The 21,664-nt window shown below is 33.5% G+C and overlaps 2 protein-coding genes across 11 annotated transcripts in view; one reads left to right on the forward strand and one right to left on the reverse strand.

Annotated features, from left to right (window-relative positions):
• The first annotated feature begins 1,141 nt into the window (after positions 1–1,141).
• On the forward strand, positions 1,142–12,526 carry LOC105210550 (transmembrane protein 94). Of its 3 annotated transcripts, XM_011181581.3 has the most exons (10): positions 1,142–1,559; positions 1,769–2,402; positions 2,717–3,443; positions 3,511–3,670; positions 6,422–6,518; positions 8,121–8,901; positions 9,223–10,448; positions 11,500–11,623; positions 11,683–11,932; positions 12,013–12,526. In XM_011181581.3, the coding sequence occupies exons 1-10, from the start codon at positions 1,384–1,386 to the stop codon at positions 12,083–12,085; spliced, it is 4,248 nt and encodes a 1,415-aa protein (XP_011179883.2). In that variant the 5' UTR covers positions 1,142–1,383; the 3' UTR covers positions 12,086–12,526. The 3 variants fall into 3 exon arrangements, with proteins under 3 accessions (XP_011179883.2, XP_011179881.2, XP_011179882.2); XM_011181579.3 differs by having other exon boundaries at positions 8,121–10,448; XM_011181580.3 differs by having other exon boundaries at positions 1,143–1,559; positions 3,511–3,628; positions 8,121–10,448.
• A 3,061-nt stretch (positions 12,527–15,587) lies between these two features.
• The window catches only part of LOC105210548 (AMP deaminase 2), a 39,839-nt gene continuing 33,762 nt past the window's right edge, over positions 15,588–21,664 (reverse strand). For all 8 annotated transcript variants that reach the window (XM_011181575.3, XM_029039218.2, XM_029039217.2 and 5 more), the window contains 9 exons: positions 21,565–21,659; positions 21,374–21,499; positions 19,915–20,245; positions 19,675–19,838; positions 19,300–19,590; positions 18,918–19,212; positions 18,745–18,855; positions 16,545–16,701; positions 15,588–16,144 (listed from right to left, as the gene is read on the reverse strand). In XM_011181575.3, coding sequence (XP_011179877.2) covers positions 16,008–16,144; positions 16,545–16,701; positions 18,745–18,855; positions 18,918–19,212; positions 19,300–19,590; positions 19,675–19,838; positions 19,915–20,245; positions 21,374–21,499; positions 21,565–21,659 — 1,707 coding nt within the window. In that variant the 3' untranslated portion in view covers positions 15,588–16,007. The remainder of the gene's footprint in view (positions 16,145–16,544; positions 16,702–18,744; positions 18,856–18,917; positions 19,213–19,299; positions 19,591–19,674; positions 19,839–19,914; positions 20,246–21,373; positions 21,500–21,564; positions 21,660–21,664) is intronic.

The following is a 21,664-nucleotide window of genomic DNA, read 5'->3' on the forward strand; positions in this document are numbered from 1 at the left end:
GAAGGAAACTTTGGCAATGCCGGAAGTAATGTGTTCCCCTTTCAAAGCATCGCTTTGAAGTCTTTGTGGTATGCTACTTGGGCTGACCCCAAAAAGTAACGCAATTTAAAGTTGTTGCCGTTAAATATGTTATTGTGGTGGCCAATTAGAAGAGCAGTACTTGAAGTTAGTGAGTATGTGAGAAAGTGATACGATTGGAGGACTACATACTATTCCTGGTGCTATATTAGTCTCTGTGAGTTATAAAACATCAGTCGCCTTGTATATTGAGAGAGCGAAGCAGATATATTTTGAAACCAATGTAAAAATTGAATGGGAATGCGATTTCCCAATGCCGGTCGATTCTGGAACTGTCATCCCAAATTTTCATAATTATCGACGATTAAAGCGATCGTTTAACTATTAGATACTATTTTTATAGAGAGAGACGATACATCTTTTAGAATGAATTTCAGTCTCAGGAACTGTCTTCTCAATACTTGTGGTCTGAAAACAAGAAGAAGTCACAGAGGTTATATCCAGAAAGAAATAATGAATGCAGAGGTAATTCAAATCCCAATTCACGACACATTGCCTACTCCGTAACTTTCCCCTTTTCAAAATTAGTTAATTTTTCCCTTTGAAATATACACGGCTAGTTTATCGTTTTTCATACTCGATTCTAGTAAAATCACCTACTTGAAGTCCATCTCAGATATTACTATATTTACCTTTTATCCAAAAACTGAAACATCGAATAATATAAAATAACATAAGTTCTCTTCTCTATAAATCCAAAATGTTTTCAAAAGTTTTCGATTCTATACTAACTTGGGGAATTGGAATGCAATTGGAATTTGATTCTGATTGGTTTATTATAATAACTAGAATAAAAGGACTTGACTAGAGAGTGGGTCTATAGATTAAGACTATACATGTTTGTCATTGCCGCGTAAATTACCACAGAATATCTCTTCTCCATAATATTGTAATAGCAACTACTATCAAAGAATGATTAATTAAATAAGCTAAAATTTTTATATTTATACATTACAAATGCTTTTTTCACCACAAACTCATATTATTCTACTTTTACTTTGGCTACCCTACGCGAATGATAAGAAATTGACAACAGCTGATCACACTGAAATTTACAGTTGTCAAACCAATTTGACTTTTCATTTGTTCTCATCATTAATAGTGAGTGAGTTTCAATTTATTTGTGTTTGGAAAAGGAGTGTAAAAGTAAATTGCCAAAAATGCGCTGAAAAATGCATTTGCAATAAAGTGTGTGACCGATTAAATAGGCCAAAGACCAAAAACGAAAACAAACAAAATAAATAAAATTCCAGTTTCGCAGCGGAGTTCAATGTAAATGCGAGACGCCAACAGCGAGTAGCAACGATGTCGGTAAAGTCACAACGCAAAGCCGTTGCTACGGCAATGGAGAATGCGACCGGTGAAGGAGCTTCCCATAAAAAACCCAATTATGGTTTAACTACGCGTGTTGCACTAGCACGTCTGCATGATGATATTGAAAAATTGTTGCGTGAGCATGAGGCCACCTACGCCAAGGAGAGGTGAGTGCAAAAGGAAGAATATTGCTAGACTTTCGCATAACTGTTTGTGTATATGTACATACTTATATGTTTGTATGTATGTTCATTTGCATGTGTTTTCGTCTAGTCTAGTGTGTTATTTATGTACATATTGTTTGTCTGTTTGCATACTTAATTATTAATAATATTTGGACATTTTCCAAATTTGCGTGTTGTTGTTTATATTGCAGCTACTATCGAAAACTGCGTTCGGCATTCGTCAAACCAAGCGATACACCATTGGGATGGCCTGCAATCACAGCAACGCTATTCACTATGATTGCGTTGCTTATTGCTGAGGCATATCTGGCGGCGATCTGTGTTGCGGCTATCTTATCATTGGATTTGTGCGTGGTGGTGCGAGAAAATCATTTACGTCGCACCGAAATCTACCGCAAGACACGCCAGGCACTCGCCGATATACGACTCGCTGAACGTGATCTATGTGGCGAGTGGCAACCATGCAATTATCCGCATCTGTGTTGTCCCATATCACCTTGTGTGTCGCTGCAGTGGACATATCGCGATGGTAATATTGTGAATTTACCGTGGGCCTTATTGGTACGCGGTGATCACATTGTACTACGACCGGGTCACATCACACCCGGTCCGTGTACGGAAGTGAATGGAAAGCGCACATTTGAAATGCATGAAATATATGGCCCAACACAGGTGAACGATCCGCCAGTACGTCCATTGGCACGTGCACCACTACCAGATTTAGTATGCACATTACAGACGACGCCGTTTCTGGATAATTTGCGTGTCATTTTGGGAAACTCATTGAAGCGCCCATCGACTATATACAATCAGCAACGTTATTTGGTGGGTAGACTCGCATTCTATGGGCATGTTTAGTTTTCCTGAGTAGTGTTAATTTAATTATGAAGTATACGTTAATTGTGCTATATATCAAGTACAACCGGGCACAAATTTTTACTGTTATTTTGATTTTTTTTATAATAAGAAGTTATTGTTGACTAATTTAGTTTGGATGACAAATAATTGTTTACGAAAATAATACACCGACTTGCGCTCATCTTTTAATGCTATTCGTATTGTTTTTTTTTTAATGAATAATTTTTATAAATTATTTGTATAATTTTATTAAATTAACTCAAGTTTTTCTCCATCCACAGCTGGTGACAAAGTATATCCAACAATGGGGCTTCATATGTGCGCTCTGTTTGACACTTTTTGCCGGCATGTTGCGCATTAATGGCTTGAGCAGCTCCCCGAATGTCGGCACACATCCGAACGAACAACATTATTGGAAATATGTATTCCTAGAGACACCAGCTGCTGCCGTTATACCACTGCTGCCACTTATCTTCCCCATCATGTGGATATCAATGAATTTATGGGGTGTGGCACGTCTGCAGTGCTTTCTCAAAATACCACAAGTGCTCATCACTAAAGACTCGGAAAAGTCGTTCGAAGAAGATTTGGATACACCCACATTTGATTATGACAATATTTCACTGTTGCGTTCGAATGTCTTTCGCAATTGGTGGCAACTGTGGAATGGCGATAGTGAATTACTGCCACGTTCATCGAATTTAGTGCAGGTGCTGGGCTCCATAACGGCACTTTGCTGCATAGACAAGAAAGGCATACTTTCGTGGCCAAATCCAACTGCTGAAAAGGTGTTCTTCTTACACGATACCGAGGACGATCACTTGGATGATCGCAGCACAAGTTGTTCAACGTTGAATACCGAAAGTAATCATACGAGTCAGGCGGAGAGTAAAAATGGTGGTATTGTCGCTGAAGTGCTCGATCTAACGCATGATCAACACTGTCCGTTTCGCTTGGAGTTCGATGATCATGAGTGGAAATCGCATATCACATCACTGAAACCGTTGGGTGCGTATTGAAACTAAAGTGAAATCAAATTTGAGTTTTATATTAATCTAATAAATTCTTTCGTTAGGTCTCGCTATACTCTTGAATACTTGTTCGCCGCTGACGCATGCGCATTACGCGCAATTCTGTGGACACGTAACCGCCGTGGCAATGCTGGATAAAGATTTGGTGCCAGTCACAAATCGGTATGCCTTCGTTGACTCCAGTTTGACTAGCTTTTTGCATGGGTACGTAGTTCATTTTCGAAGCTTGCCTTTTCTTTTTCGGTTAATCTCTTTTGGGTTTCTACTATAATATTTTCAATATATTTTCCTATTTTCTTGCCTATATTTATAATATTGAACCAATTTAAAATTCTTTTTTCATAAAACCAAAAAAAAAAATATGAAATTTTCTCAATTCAAATTTTTGTATTTTGCACAAATATGAAGCGAACAACAATTTTGAAAAACCATCCGATTTATAGCAAACAAAAGCAAAGAAAATCAAGCGCAAAATTCCAAATTTATAATAAAAAACAAATATTGTATGTACATAGCCAATTTGTAAAAAGGCAAACGCCGCAGAAAGCGTGCTACGTACTGCTACTTGAAGAGCCAACAATTTTATTATGCATTTGCCGTGAATTGTTGGCAAAATTCATGTAAGATGCGAAGCTATTTTCCACAGCATTACACTAACGCACTTACCCAACAACAGCAACAACAATAACAGCCACAAAACTTAGCCAAAATTGGTTTTTTGTATTATTTTCGCTATTTAATACATTATTAGCTGCTATTTAATTAATAATTTCTTTTACTGCAAATTTGTTTTTATTGTAACGGAAAGAAAGAAACTTTTGTACTCATTCAAAAAGCTACGCTGAACCATTTAACGCTACCAATGAATAACAGGTTTAATTGCACTGAATATAATATATTTATATATTTTTCTCATCTGTAATATTCACTTTGCTTTTCCAAATTAATAATTAATTAATTAATTAATCAATCTTTCGGCATGTTTTTTTCAAAATTTATTTATATTTTTTAATTGTTGTAACATCTTTACGTAATTAATTGCTTCATACAAGCTCATATTTTATTCTAATAATCATTATTTATTTTATTTTATATATGTATGTATATGTAAAAAAAATTAATTTATTTCATGTCGCACCCTCATATATTTCATTGTAGTATATTTTGCTATTTTATTGTAGTTATTTAAATAATTTGCTTATTAATTATTTTATTCATGCGAAGAAACAGTTTTAATACATAATGTTGCATATTATATTTAGTAAAATTTCAAAAATCCTGTTTTTGAAAGCATTACATTATCGTTAATATCTTGTTTAATCATGGTTAAGGTGTAGGGAACGGAGAGAAACCAAATATATCAAATTCCAATGAAATAATAATTTAATTAACCAAAAAAAATTATTTGAAATTTTTTTTTTTTATTTATTTGTTTTTTTTTTTATTTTTATTTTTTTTATTTTATTTATTCTTTTTATTCAAAAATTAATTAAACAATGGAAAAAATATATTTTTTTAATTATTTTAAACTTATAATGTTTAAACAATTTTCAAAAATCGTGTTTTTTAAATCATTACATTTTCGGTAATTTCTTGTTTAATCATGGTTAAGGTGTAGGGAGCGAAATTCCATTAATAAAAAAATTAAATAATAATTTAATTAACAAAAAAATTTAATTGAAAAAAAAATGTATTTTTATTTATTTTTTTTATTTTCGTTTATTTTTTTATTTAAAAATTAATTAAATAATGGAAAAAATATATTTTTTTAATTATTTTAAACTTATAATGTTTAAACAATTTTCAAAAATCGTGTTTTTTAAATCATTACATTTTCGTTAATTTCTTGTTAAATCATGGTTAAGGTGTAGGAAGCGGAAAGAATACGAATATATCAAATTCCATTATTAAGAAAAAAATATATTAAAAAAATTTAAATAATAATTTAATTAACAAAAAATTATAGTTTAAAAAAAAAATATTTTTTTGGTTTTTATTTTATTTTTTTAATAAAATTTTTATGACAACATAACAATTTCAAAAATTCAATAATGTCTTTATAGTGTTTAAACAATTTTCAAAAATCGGGTTTTTTAAATCATTACATTTTCGTTAATTTTTTGTTTAATAATGATTAAGGTGTAGGGAGCGGATAGAAACCAAATATGTCAAATTCCATTATTAAAAAATTTGTTAAAAAAAATTAAAGTTTAAAAAATTAAATATTTTTATATATTTTATTTTTATTTTTTTTTTTTTTTTTAATAAAAAATGGAAAAAAAAAAATTTTTTTTTTAATAAAAAATGGAAAAAAATATTTTTTTTTTAATAAAAAATGGAAAAAAAAAATTTTTTTTTTTGAATATATTACTCGTTTTTTAACTCTTTTGTATGTAAATTTATTAAAAATCTTTTTAAATAATTTTAGCGCTTTTTAAATATATTTAGTTTATATGCTTATTACCAAAATCCATTTCCTTTCTCTACCGATTATCTACGAATATTTTATATTTCTTAACTAACAACTCCAAGCAGCTTACTTGTATATGTATGTATGTATGAACACTAACAAATTGATATCTGTAAACTTAAACATAATTTATTCCATACGAAAAAAACCATTTGTGATCATAGCTTCGTATTTAATTCACCGATTATCTAAGTGTTTGTGGATTTACAAATTTTTAAAACGAACACATATAGAATACATTTCCCTATTAATTTGTATTTTAAATTTATTCACAATTAGTTTTTACCGTAATTTATGTAAGCAACGCTTCATTAGCACCCACCCACGTATTCCTACATACATAGAACATTACGACATACGCATATTATAATGCCCATTTTTACATATGTGTACTTAACAATACACGTTTGAAGAAAACTCTAATTTCTCCAATATTATTTTACTAATTTGAAATTTTATTACTTAAAATATGAACTTGTGTGCAGACGTTGCCTATGCGAATTGGCCAAACAAATCGGTTTTACCGATTCTGCAACAGATCATTTCTCACTCGAGGGACAGTTGGCTTCCTACAGACATTTGGTGAGTGGTAAATAAAGCATTATAATTTTTATAGAAAATAATTTTAGAGTAAATATTATTAAAGATACTATTGAAATAATTTAAAAGCTTGTTAAGTATCTCGAGTGTCTGCAAAAACTTTACATTATGCGGCTAATTTGATTTTCTGGGTATTAGACCAAACTAATTTTTTCTGGGAGATTGAGTCATAAGTAAAAATAGTACATTCGAAGTTAGCCTCCTAAATCGAAATATATGGATTTGATGTTCGAAAAAGGATTTAAAAAAAATATTGTTAATTACAGGATATAGTTACTAAAAAATCCGAAATATGAATATAATCTACATTTTCCATTTCATTCAATGGTTTATACCACTTTTCGGTCAAGATTATATAACAGATATAATAGATAACAGATGTAATGTCAAAGTTTGATCTTCGAAAAAAATAAAAAATAAAAATTATGTCGAAAAATACTGATCCCCTTATAACATCTATCATAAAATATTGACGAAAAAGTTTTATATACCATTGAATTAAGAAGAAAATTTAGATTATATGTATATTTTGGATTTTTTTGTATCTATATCCTGTAATTAAGAATAATTTTTGTATAAAAACCTTTTTTTCGAACCTCGAAGTGAAATATTTCGATTTTGGAGACTAACTTCGAAAATCGAAGAATATACATATTTATTTACGCGAGTAAATTCGAGCATCACGCCGAGTATTGGATAGGTTATTATTGAATATATTTCTAATGAATTCAGTAATCTTATAAGTCAAAGTCAAAGTTTTGAAAACAATTAATCTCGTTTCTATTATCAAATCGGCTTTTATATGTTCATCTAAAAAATTCACAAGTGATATGAACGATATAAAGTCAATCAGAGCATGGGGTCTAAGGGAAGGTCTAGACCGATTTTATCCATGTTTTATACCAGGTCACACTGGTATTATTTATGGTATCAAGTTAATCGGAGAGTCAAAGATTATTATATTTGTTATATGGGGTCTAGAGGATTATATGAATAATTTTTGTCCAATATTTTCAGAAAGTAGTTAGATATGTTACGCTTGATACCTTCATTGGTTTTTGTTATCGATCAAATTTAGACAGAATTTATCTAGTAGTTCTTGGAATATCAAATTACATCCAAAAGTGGACGGTGTCACATCAATGTTCAATTTATGAATTGATCTTTATATTGACCTAAATCATCGAAGTCTCCGAATAGTACTTTAATTCATTAGCGTGTTATCACACTTTTAGTGGTTTTGAATAGTACCGTTATATGAAAATACCGTTCCAGCTTTACTGAGAATTTTATTATTAGAGAGCTTAAGGCGAACCATGCCCACTTTTTATAAAAATATCTCAATGTTTGCTCAAGTTGTCTCTAACAGGGACGGACGGACGAGCGGATTAATATACATCGTAAAATCAATAAATGAGTGTCTTCATTATTATATAGAGCAGTCTTCTTTATTTGAATTTATTATAAACAACCGTTAGGTGACAAAAGTTTACTTGAGTATGTCTAAAAGATATATAACAATTTAAATCTTAAATTATTAACAAAGTTCTCCTTCTTTTCTCCCACTTCCTCACACCCATCCAGCAACCGGAAGTGGTACGTCGTGACATACGCTTCGCACGCCAACTCCAGCTGTCTTCCAAAGTAAAGGTACCCTTTCCGCACTCACTGTCGGTGGTGATGCGCGAAAACCCGGCCGGCTACCTTTCGCTCTTCACCCAAGGCACTGCCGACATTATAATGGATTTCTGTGATGATTTCTGGGATGGCAAAGACTTGCGTCCTCTCTCAGCGCAGGATCGCAAGAAAGCGCTCGATTTCTATCAACGCAGCGCGCTCACCGCCTACTGCACGGCCTTCTCATATCGCCCACTGCGACATGGCATACACGGCGCGCTAAGCGGCGCACAACACACCGGCGGACCCATTGCATATCTAGAATTGCCGCCGGAGTCGAAGATACGCATGCAACATGTCGATCGTGCCCACTGCGATTTCGAGAGTGGCGGCCATATACACACAAAGCTGAGTCATAGCATCAGCACCGATTCGCTGTTGTTCAGCGAGAGCAAGGACGATGACATAAACGATGTGGAGGGCTGCTTCGAAATGCAATGCCATCAGGTGTTCATCGGTATGGTGACTATGCAGTATCAAGCTCAGACGGACATTGTACAGCTGGTGGAGCGGCTGGAGCGCGCCTGCATACGTTTCGTGCATTTCAGCAAGGAGAATGAGTTGCGCTCACGCGTCTTCTCGGAAAAGATGGGACTGGAGTCCGGTTGGAATTGTCACATATCGCTGTTGAATGAGGCGGACGATAAGGCCTCAATGAATACGAATGCGGATAAGGCCAACACTAGCGGTACGTCCGCGCGAACGGGTAACAAAAGTTCGCAGACAAATATTGAGAATAATATCAACATTGTTGAGTCCGCTCATGATCACACGACAGTCATTAGCACTACCATCAACAAAAACAACAACACTGCCACAAGCACCATTAATAATGTTTCATTGCCTCATAATGTAGAAATCATAGAACAGTGCACCAGCACGCAAAACACCACAACCACCACCACCATCAACAACATGAGTAATCAGATAAACAACAACAACAATTGTAGTAGTATTAGTAGCACGCATCCCACACATCAAACGCACCTAAATACATCGAATATTACAGGCGGTGCAGGCGGCAACGATAACGACGCCGACGACGAAGGCAGCGACCTGCATCATCTGTTACCGCCACCCAATCTCGAGTCTTCCAAAACGCTAAGCTCATCAGCACCGGGCGCCATCTCCAATCCTGATGACTACAATGCGGTGCAGCTGAGCTCAACACCGCCCTCGCGTCGCAGCAGCGTCAGTTGTGGTGGTGACGGCGATGGTGGCAAAGACGAGTCCCTACACCTTATGGATGGCGGCCACAATGCGATTGCCGATGCCGCAGCCGAGGAGCAACGCCAGTCGGAGGACTCTGCCATGGATGAGAATTGTCGCTCCATGAGCATCATAACGGAGAGCACCGAGCAGAGCGCACCCGTGCACTTTGACATGTCGAATCGCGCTAAATTGCCGCGCGGCATCGAAAACATACGCCCGCATTTGGAGCAGGTGGACAATGTGCCGCTGCAAGTGTCACTCTTCACCGACTGCTCGCCCGAAGCGACGCGTCAAATGCTCGACATTATGCAGTCGTATGGTGAGATTGTCGTGTGTCTCGGCTCTTCGGCCAGCAATTCGAATGCCGACGTATTCTTACAAGCCGATTGCAGCATAGCTGTGGAGCCACTGTATCCGCAAGTTTGTCAAGATATTGCCGCCTACACTGAGGGCAACCTGACCAACAACAAATTGCGTCTGCTGCGCCTCAAGAAAGACCTCAATGGCGAGGAGAAGTACGGCAGTCATGAACCCTATACCACCGAAGAGCTGCTCGAAAGCGGCTTCTATGGCAATGATGAGCCACAAATGCGTCCAATGCAATCGGCGGGAAATACTGTATCACCGGTCTACTTAAGTCGCCTGCTCAACTCGTTACCCTGCTCCATTTCGGTGTGTCGCGATGAACCGTTATCGCTGGTAGCCATTATCGAGTTGTCGCGTCGCTTTTCAGCCGGCCTCTGGAATTGCATACAATACTGGGCTTGCTGCGCCGGCGCTCTGTCGATGATCAATATCTTGAGCGCTTGCCTTTCGTTACCGCCACTGTTGACCCCAATTATGGTGCTCTACTTGATGAGCGTTCCAGTTCCGCTGATTGCGCTCGCTTTGGCGCACATCGATATCGATCCGAAGATTATGAATCGTGCCACGGGCAAGAAGCAAACCGAATACGACACGAAGGTCTTCGGTTTTGTGGTTTGGTGTTATGGCTGCAAATTCATCGCGCCCATTTTGATTATGGTGAGTGTGGGGATCTATTGTAATTCCTTAATTTTTAAATGTCTTTGCTCGCGATATATCTAACTTTTATGCTTTATGAGGTGAGGGTACCGTTAATCCAATCTATACAATTTTTAGATACTTATTTTTCTTTAAATATCCCATTTTGATTTCTTTACCCTATCTCTTTTTATGATCGTTTTGAAGTGTACGAGGGTTGTTACTCAAATTTTTGACCTTTAGAGCACCCCTAATGTTCTCAGACGACTTTGACATTTAATTGATACATTTTATTTATTTTATTTATTTTACTATGAGTTCGGAGTCATATTACCGTTATTTGAATATTTTTAAACTCGCACAACATGTTGCAGAGAATATTATAGTTTTGTTCACATCACACACCATGAAAATAGGTGAACTCGGACATTAACCACGCCCACCTACCATGCAAAGGTTATGTTGTTGTTACTAAAAATATGTTAACTCACTAACGGAAATCATCAAAAATGGTAGAGGAGAGCGTTGCGTCGCCCACTTATGGGTCAAAAACCACATCTCAGAGACCACTCGACCAATTTTAATGAAATTCGGCACATAATATTTTCAGATATTTTAATTAAATTAATAGGAATTTTTTTCCTCTAATAGTAGGTCTCTGTACCAAAACTAGTTAAAATCGGGTCATAACTTCCCCTAGCTCCCATATACCTAATTATAGGTTTTTCAAAAATATGATGGGCTTAATGCCTTATAAATCGATTAATATGTGAGATATCTTAGTAAAATTAAGTGAGCGTATAGTCTTGGATATAGTGCACCTTGGTGGTGAAAATGAATGAAATCGGTTCAACAATTACCTAAGCTCTCATATACTATATAGGATGATTTTCGTTATTCTATTGGACTTTATGCCGAATATATGGGTCAAACTGTGTGTTATAAAAGTTTGGTTGCACCCGAACTAAGCCTTTCCTTACTTTCTTATATTTATTTTACTACGTGTTGGGAGTCATATTACAGTTATTTTAATATATTTTTTAAATCTAAATTTGTCACATTTTCCCAACAGATTTTCGCCTATTGCACATTTATGGCGCATCCCATTGAGCTCATGGACATTGACGAGGAAAAATTGCATATCAACTTGCAAATCGCACGCATCTTCTCCTTCCTCGGCATTTTGGTGCATTTCGGTGAATACAATTAGCATATTTCTATATTCCATACTCATTCCAATACTTATTTATTTCAGTGATAATTTCCGCTTGCTTCGTGCATCGCGATCACTCGCTGTGGCAGCGCAATCCGTTCCGCAATCACATTTGGGCTTTCACCTGCGGCTGCACGTTGCTCGTGCACGTCGTCATATGTGCGGTGCAGATCTGCCTGCAGGACAACTACTTCGAAGAGGCTTGCGGCATGTGGCCGGCAATAGTCTTTCTCTATTGTGGCAGTTTCATTAGCTTGGCGATTACGGAGATTTGCAAATGGCAGGAGATTAAGTGGGTTTCTTAAAATGAAATTTATTTTCTCATTTTTTTATTAAATTATACTCTCTTTCTCCCTTTTTCACTCTCTGCAGAGTTAACACACGCTATCAGCGCCGCGCGAGGCTTGACTTTGGCACCAAATTGGGCATGAATTCACCCTTTTAAAACACATCCAACACACAACAACAACAATAATAATAATTTGCGACTGAAGATGTAAGCGTTGAGTATTTGGTAAACAATCTAAAGAGACTAATTTCGAAATCAAAGAAACAAAAATAAGAAAACGTTGCAAATGACGCAATAAAAAAGACCCTAATCTACATGCATACATATTTAAAACATTTAACACATAAACGATAAGCAATTCAAGACGTAGTGCCAAAGTTGCTGTTACAACTTAATACAAAGCAAAAAAATATACAAAAATACAAAAACAAGAAAACCTTAAGATTAAACATAAATTTATATGTATGTAATTATGTGCCGTTAGCTGAAAGTGAAATGTGAATGCGCCGCTAACACTGCCTGAAATTAAAGTATATTCCATCTTTGAGAGCATAAAGCATTTAAAGACACGGTAAATAACGGTTTATTTTGAGTTTTTTTTTTTTGGGTTTTAAAAAATTTATAATTTTTATAGAAAAAAATAATGATTTATTAATTTATTTATTAAAAAAAAATTTGAATTTAATCGAAAAACAGAATTTAGGAAAAAATAGTTCTAATTTTTTGCCAGAATCGCAATCGATATTTCTAAATTGGAATATATTAATTGTGATTTATCGAAGTAATACGACCTTGAAATTTCGATTTTTTATCGAAAACATAAAATATAAATTATCGAAATAGTATGTTAAACAGTGAAATCTCGATGTTTATTGATGAAGCTAAAATAACGGAAATAATTTTTATAAAAATTTAAACTGTAAAAATTTAATATTACCCTACAAACCGTTATAAATAATTTTTCGAAAAACCGCGGAGTATCGATATTTTTATCGAAAACAATAAACAGAGTAACGGTTATAACTGGTCTAAAAAAAAAATTAGAAAATAATAAATTTTTTTTTGATAAATTTTGGTATTGTGCACTTCAGAAAATCGACTGCATCCTTTGCTCTCAAATCAACAAAACGCATTTCCTTAAAACATTTCGACTGCTTCATGCGCGCATTCGCATTTTTGGCATAGAAAAAAAAAATAAAACATTGTAGTTTCTAAGTAAATAGTTATTAGTGTGTGCTCTTGAGCAATTAAGTACTACATCTGTACACTTTTTTATAACCAATTGTGTTTTATGTTCATATTTTTGTATTTTTATTGTATATATTTAACAAATTTGCATATATTTAACGAAACAAAAAATTGTGTTTACGAATTTCATTCACTTACTAACAAATACAGTTGTGTAGAATTTACTATGTTCGATGTATGCTACAAACGCAGAAGACAGGTTAAATGAAAGAAAATTTATAATTAATGTTTAACTATATTTTGTTCATTTTTTTATAATTTTAAATTTTTTTATTGATTTTTGTTCATCCGAAGCTACTTATGGCTGCAACGAACATTTTTTGACGGATTTATTTTGAAGAGCTTTAAAAAAAGTGTGATTGAAAATCAGCTTAACAGCCAGAAAAATACTTGAAATACAAATGGATGCATGCATACATACATACATATGTACATACACAAAACTTTTTAAAAATTAAAAAAATATATATTTTATATTTTACTCATTGAAATTATATGTATTTTCCGATAAAATATTTTTTTTTTTAATTTTTACTTTAAAAATTAATTTTTATACTTTAAAAAATTTAAAATTATATTATATAACTTATGCGATCATTTGTTAAAGTAGCTTAAGGTGACTTCAATTAATATATGTAATTTATGTAAAGGGGCTGTACCAGTGTAACCCATGAAAAATTTCGCGATTTCCGCGAAAATCTTAAAAAAAATACTCTATCGAATGTTTCGAAGTTTCTTGCACATATGTATATATATATATATTTTAAGATTTTTACAAAAATGTCTTCGGAAGTATCAAAAAAAAAGTCCCCCAACTGCTGACATGATTTCAGCCGAATGAGTAGCTGAAACAAAAAAATTCAAAGAGGTTATTAAAATTAAATTAAATTAAATATAAATGACCTACAATTTTTAAAAATATGAAAATTTTTAAAAAATATCCAAAATTATTAAAAACGACGTAGTTCTGAAAAAAAAGCGCTTTTTTAGGTACAAAAATTTATATTTTACATAGAATATTTTCGAAAAACGATTTTTTGAAAATGTCACACTGGTATAGCTCCTTTATCGGAGGAATTCATTCGCAATATGTTTATGTTTTAACTTGACAAAACTTGACCTTTGACCAAAAATGTAAATATATATATTAGTTTTACTCGGCTTATGCTACTTTAATTGATTAATCGATATGATTTTTGTATTTTTTCGGAAGTTAAATTTCCAAAGTTAAATTTTGTATTTAAAAGTTGTTTAAAAACTTAATTTTTTTATTGAATTTCTTGTATAAAAATCTAGCTGAACCGAGAACTTTATCGAATTTCGAGCTTTAATGACAAAAAAAAATAATTGATAATTATATAAATAAGTAAACTATTTTTTTTTTGCGAATTTTATAATATGTAAATTATTATTATTATTTTCAAGTAGATATCTAAAAACTATAACGATTTTACATTTTTATTTTATATTAATTCTGCAAAATTCACTAAAATTTAATCCTTAATTTTTATATTTAATATTTTTATTTTTATAACCTTTTAAAATGTTATTAATTTTTATTAAAAAAAAATCGAATAAAAAATAATATAATTTTAATGTAAATGCATATGTATGTATGTAGGTTTATATGCATATTTTTCATAAATTTTCTGAAAACAAAAAAAAATAATTAAAAAATATTTACCGCGTGCTTTCACCCAAATCAAAAGACAATTTTTTGCAATAACATATTTTTTTAAGAAAATTATAATTTTATAATTTTTTTCAGCTGCTGACACAATATATTTTATATTATTTATAACCTGATTCACTAAAAATGCAAAAAAACGTACATATTTTTTCCTTAAAAAAGTCACACACAAAAATAATGATTTTATTTATTACACATTTAAAACTTCCTTATTTATATGAAAAAAAAGAAAATAAAATAATGAAAATAAAACACACAAAAAGTAATAAATGTGGTTTGATTTTTAGTTAAAAACATTATTTTTATCAAAAAAAAAATTATTAGGAGCGTTAGCAAAATTATTTGCTTAAAATGCATAATTTTAATATTTAATTTTATTTATTTTCATTAAAATTACAAATTTTCTCCATTTTTCATAATTTTCCATTAAAAAAATCCCGCAAAAAATTTGCCGACCGACCACCCTACTCGCTGCGGCAGAAAAATAATTTTGTGCGGCGCACCAAATTTTCTGATGCACCAGGCGCACAGAACCAGTCAGTAGGTGGATGCGCAAAAAATAATACAGTGGCGCTGCAAGTATGTGTGTGGTGTAGCTTTCAAACTGTTCATTGCAAACTGTCACTTGCAGCGCCACTGTAGTGTGACGCCTGAAAGCATGCAGTACTTTTCGTGCATTTTGTAATGAGAAGCCCAAACATACAAGAAAAACAACAACAATTTGATGCTTATATGGATTTTTATAATTTATTTATGCATTTTTTCACCATTAAACAATTTTTTAATTTTTTTGTTGCAGTAAACACAATTTCTGCTTGCGTTTGTTACACGTTTTGACAATAAACAATTTGCATTTGCTTAAGCAATATATATATATATTTTTTTTTGGTTAACAAGCCGAATTGAGGAAATCGCAAAACAATTCTGATTACATATACACGAGCGAGCATAAATACAACAACATATTTTTTTAACAGTTATACTCATTGGAAGAGGCTAAATTTACGCTAAATAACAATATTATGATTACAGTTACAGTTACATACAAATATTTTACTCCCTTAAAATCTTAACATCGATGGCAAATTATAAAAAATAAAAATATTTAATTTAATGTGTTAAAACAATAACAAACAGAAGTTAGTACTCATCCAAGCGACCGCTATACTCTGAGCCTATAAAAAATGACTTAACGGCTTCGATTTGATACTCTTTCTCCCGCTCTTCAACGTCAACTACAGCTTCGTTTGCACTGGTCTCTGCAATTGTTGCGACCACTAAAAAGGTTGCGATTTTTTTCAAATGTTAAATACATATGCAAAGAGAAAGTTCAATAAATCTGTGTGTGTGTGTTTCATTTTTGTTTTAAATAGTAACAGCAGTTTATATATAGTGTAGTAGTTGTTGTAGTAGTAGTAATAGTAATAGACCTTGTTAGTTGTATATATGTATATAGTTATTATAGTTATAATTGTGGTAGAAAAAAGAGCCTTATGTAGAGTTTTCTAGATAAATTCATGAGAAGATGACGATTCAGCTTTCATGGCAGACAGCAGCCTTTTTGGTTTTAGAATACGCCGAGTGTACCTCAAATGTTTGTATGTGTTATTGTTGTCGACCTTTTTTGCTGCTGCTGCTGTGCTTGTTGTTGTTGTTGTCCCCGGTGGGTTTACTCACTTTTCGGTATCTCGTGCACCTTGAAAATATTCGACAGCTCATCGAGCAGCGTTTCATGGCGATAGGCCACACGTATGTCGGGCACATTGGTGCGTGTTATGTCGTTGCCGGCAACACCTTCACGCGTGTAGTTGGGACCGAGCCAATGTTGTTTGACCTGCGGAAGAGATGTGAGAAATTCGGGTTTAGTAATATGCATATATTATTTCGGCTTTAGAAAAACGGCTACGTTAAGTGCTAGCGCAATTTATGAATATTTGAATGCATGTATTTGATAAGAGAATTGTCTACAATAAGTAATAGAGAGAATCAGTAAGTTTTGACTGTATTCAATGAGTTCAGTCATCTAGCATCGCAGTTTTTAACTAGAAACAGATTGATTTCTGGACCTACTGTTCAATATATCATTGACAAACTTAAAACGAAATTGTTGTTGTTGTAGTAACAGAAAACATTCACGAAGTTCGCGGGTAACCGGAAAAACATCCAGTTCCAGTGCCGTTATATAGATCTGAGTGTCGTGAGAACGACTTAAGGGGTTGGAAGGGTTTACAAATTTCAAAATTTTGAAAAAGAAATATTTTCTTATTAAATAGTGTAGTATGTTTAAAATAATATCCACAAATATCAAATCAATCCGAGTACAATTTTAAGAGTTATACCCTTTGGAAGTACCGCCCATCAGGCCACGTCAGTTTGAATTTAAAACTTTAAACGAGTTTATATCAAAACACATTTTTTCTAGTCGGTGAACACGATATCTCGGAAACTTATGAAGCGATTTTGTTCAAAATTTGCAAACATCTTTCGAAAACCTTTATCTAGTTAATGAATCTAGTTTTTTATATTTTTATTACAACTATTTTTGAGCCAATATATGCCGAAAATTTGACCAAAGAAGTGAGATTTTTTGTTAAAAATCTGTCAAAAATACAAATTTTAATATTTTCTGTTTTCATTCGTTCATTAACTAGATTTATCTATTTACTATCGAAATATTTCTGGTTTATTGAATTTAGATCAACTAATCATGAGTTGTGATGTCTACGGCAAGAGCCTTTTTTGACATATCATGGGAGATGAGGTCTGAACGGCTGACTTTTTCACAAAATACTATCGTATATATATCGTATGGTATCTTTCATTTGATGAATTGTTTAAATGAAATATATGATTGGATATATAAAAAAAAAATATTGTAAAAATACCCTTCAGCCTTAGAAACCCACCTAACCCCTTAAACAAAGTCTTGATATATTGAAATATTAGGCCTAATCATTGAACCCGCAGCGAATTCGATTTCGATACGAAAAATATTATCGATCGAAAATGTTTATGCAATCATTGATACCGTCGATAAACTGCTTTACAACAAAGTGAGAAATGTGACAAATTTGATAAATAGTCTGTGCTTTTGTTAAAACAAAAAATTAAATCTGACCTTTAACTATTGTGAAATTTCTTCCAAAAAATATTTAATTTAATTCACCTTCGAGGGGGAAACTTTACATCGCTTTTAAACATCTTTAATTTATTTTTTTAGTCTATTTTTGTCTCTTGTCTCTAAAATACCCATTTAAAACATTATTTAGTCCGTCATCGGTAATTATTTACATAAAAATTTCCAAATGGTTTATTTCTTTTACATTTTCGCAACTCATTCAGCAACGGATAGATTTACAGTGAGTTCAATGTGATCGTAAATTTTATTTTCGATACGGTTTCAATGATTCCGACGTAAAATTTTTCGATCGAAACGGATTCAATTATTAGGCTCATTTTTCTTTTGCCTTTAGGAAAAAAATAACACCGCAATTTTCTTCGGAAAGAAGTTCTGATTATTTTTTTAAATTTGTTCAACTTATTATTTTACCTTATCTATTTTGTTGTCGTATATAAACTCAGATATTGAATGAATGTCAAGCGTGACGTGGCCTCCATTGATTCAACTATTATTGAAAAGGTCGACTTAGAACGATTTCTAAAATCACGGAAAGGGACTTTTGACAAAATTTTAAATCCCATTTGGATATTCTCTACTCCCACAGCAACAATAACTCTGACTGTATCAGAATTATTCGCATAATTAGGTATTCAATATGACTTCATTAGCGGAAGTACTATTTTCACGGTTCAATATATTATTTTCGATCATATTATAGATAAAGTCAACAATCGACTATATATTATTGGGACTCACCTTATGCGGAAAACCACTCATAATCACACTGTTGCGCGCCAATTCGCACATATCACATGAACTCAGCTTCCACACTTGCGCGGCAATGCTGTACTCCTCCATCAAAGGTTCCTAAAGGATAAAAAAATAACACAATAAGAAATCAGAATCAAACAATTTCAAATCGAACTGACCTTTGTGAAGTGGAATTGCAGTGGATCATCAGTGGAAAGCGAGACAATTAGACCGCGTGCCAGATACTCGGGCAACGGATTGCGATGATAGTTGAGGAAGAGTGAATTATTGGAGAGTGGCGACATGGCAATGCCGATTTGTGTCAGATAAAAGAGATACTGCAGCACAGGCACTTTACGCAACAGCAGACCGTGAGAGATGTTCTCAGCCATCAAGTAGCCGCAGACTAAATGCTGCACGGGACCAGCCTCACCGCAATGCGGACGTAAAACGAAGGTGTTCATGCCGCGCGCTCTATGGAAGGGAGAGAGATAAAAAAATAAAATTATAATTTAAATATTATTTAGATTATTAAGAAGAGAAATCCAAAGCGCCACTTACTTCCTGTACTGATTCAACACAGTCATATTCGCGTACATATAGTAGATGTAGTAGGCATATGGTGGATTCTCCTCTTCACACCAAGCTTCCGGTGTTGGTATGTCTAAATCGATAATTGGATTCTCAGGCTTTGACTCATCGTCCACCGAGTCGAAACCGATTACATAGTTGAGGAAACGATGTAAGTCAGGATGCTCACTCGGGCGACTGGTAGCCTCGAAGAGTGGCTTAAAGATGTTATCCAATATATTTTGGAATGAATTCATCAAATTATTGGATTTGAAGATATCACTGGAGAGAGGGAGAGAGAGAAAGATATAGAAAAGAAATCCAAAATTATGCTTTGAGTTATAGAAAATCAATAATTATACGCACTATAGACGTGGTATCTGTATCAACCAGCGCACATTTGTCGAATGCACATTGTACTCGATGGCCCATCTGGCTAGCTTCTTCCACTCATCCGGTGATTTGCCATAAATGGAGAGACGTAGCTCGGTATTTTGGTATTTCGATTCCTCCAAATCGAAAGCGACTTCCTGTTGAAATTAAATTGCATTAAAGTAAAGCTTATGATACTCAACGAATATGAAATAGAGAGTGACTCTCACCCACCTTAATAATTTGTGCAAAATATTTGCCATTCGAATAGTTGTCCGTCTTGAGGAAGACCTCACGCAAACGCGATTCTCCAATCGGATTGTATTTGGAATTGAATTTGTCGAAACGATGGAATGTATTGCGGTCCGCATGCACATCCAGCATATCCACAGTTAGATCATAGGTTGTTAGATTCATCGATTGGAAAACATCTTTCAGTGACATTGGTTGACCTTTGGTGATTGTCACAATTTCATCGGCATTCTTTTTCAACGTTTTCTTAATGAAACGCAGCAAATGTTTCTGATTCATGCATGAAGCGGCGTGTATGTGAGTGTCCACCTTTCTGTGTGGGGAGAGAAAGAAGAGAGGTGGTTAGAGTTGGTGTTTTAGAGATGTACTTTATAGAAGAAAATTAAATTAAAAAATGTTTTTGAAGCATAAAACTACAAAATTTAAACAATTTTGGATGCATTTCTGGTAATTTTTTTTATATTTTTTAGTACTTCCAAGACCTTTCGGAAGAAAGAAAGTTGGAGATTGGACCTTTCCATTCCCATACTCTCGCAACAAAGCTGCAACGAGAGTATTATAGTTTTGTTCACACAACGGTTGTTTGTAAGTCCTAAAACTAAACGAGTTAGGGTTATATATATCAAAATGATCAGGATGACGAGACGAGTTGAAATTCAGATTTCTGTCTGTCTTTGCAACGGATAACTTGAGTATAAATTATGATATCTTGACAAAACTTGGGACACATGTTCCTTTTCAGATTTTTTTTTTAATTTGAAAATGGGCCCCCATTTTATGGGCCCCCCTTTATGGATCAAACACCATATCTCAGGAACTACTCGATCGATTTCAATAAAATTTGATACGTAATATTTTGTTTACACCCTGATGACACGGATGAAAAATGGGTGAAATTGTTTTACAACCACTACTACTTCCCATATAATTCGATTTTGATTCCATCTGATTCGTTCACTTTATAATATATACATCAGGAACTAATGAAGATAGCGGAATAAAACTTCACACAAATACTGTATTTAAGCTTCGACATCACTTGTGGAAAAATTGTCGAAATCGGATTATACGTTTTCAAGACCCCGATGTTCGATACATGAAGAACTTGTGCCTAAGTATCTGTTCATAACTTCCCCTAGCTCCCATATACCTAATTATAGGTTATTCAAAAATACGGTGGACTTTATACCTTGGTTCAGAAATTACCTCATATAATACATATATAGGATTGTTTTCGTTACTTCAGATTTTTTTTTTAAATCTTATGCTGAATATATGGGTCAAATTGTATTATCTTAATAAAATCATCAATAAATTGCGAGAAAAAAATTGTTCGGTTGCACCCGAACTTAACCTTTTCTTACTTGTTTGTTGTAGTTTTTAAATTTTTAATGCTATGTATTTTCCAACATTTATAATGGAAAAAATGAAATTTACTCACCTAATATTATAGAAATCACGATGTGGCACCGCCTTCTGTGAGGCCAACTCGCGCAGCTCATTTAAGAGTACATGCAACTGGAATTTCGAGGAGAGATAACAAAGGCGGCGATAACAAAATGATTTACTGTAAAATAAAAATAAAAAAAATATTAGTGAAAATTACAACAACAACAAACAATAGCAACTCACAGTGGTCCATCAACAATCATATTACACATGACCTGCATGTCATTGACGAACTCCTTGAGATTTGGATATTCACATTTCACCTCCTGTGTGTATTCCTGCA

This window comes from Zeugodacus cucurbitae, chromosome 5 (genome assembly GCF_028554725.1).
Source record: "Zeugodacus cucurbitae isolate PBARC_wt_2022May chromosome 5, idZeuCucr1.2, whole genome shotgun sequence".
Lineage (NCBI taxonomy): Eukaryota > Metazoa > Arthropoda > Insecta > Diptera > Tephritidae > Zeugodacus > Zeugodacus cucurbitae.

Coding starts and splice junctions, on each gene's coding strand:
- LOC105210550 (XM_011181579.3), top strand. CDS start 1,384: ATGTCGGTAAAGTCACAACGCAAAGCCGTTGCTACGGCAATGGAGAAT. Junction 3,671..6,421: donor TTGACTAGCTTTTTGCATGG/GTACGTAGTTCA, acceptor ACTTGTGTGCAG/ACGTTGCCTATGCGAATTGG. Junction 10,449..11,499: donor TCGCGCCCATTTTGATTATG/GTGAGTGTGGGG, acceptor TTTTCCCAACAG/ATTTTCGCCTATTGCACATT.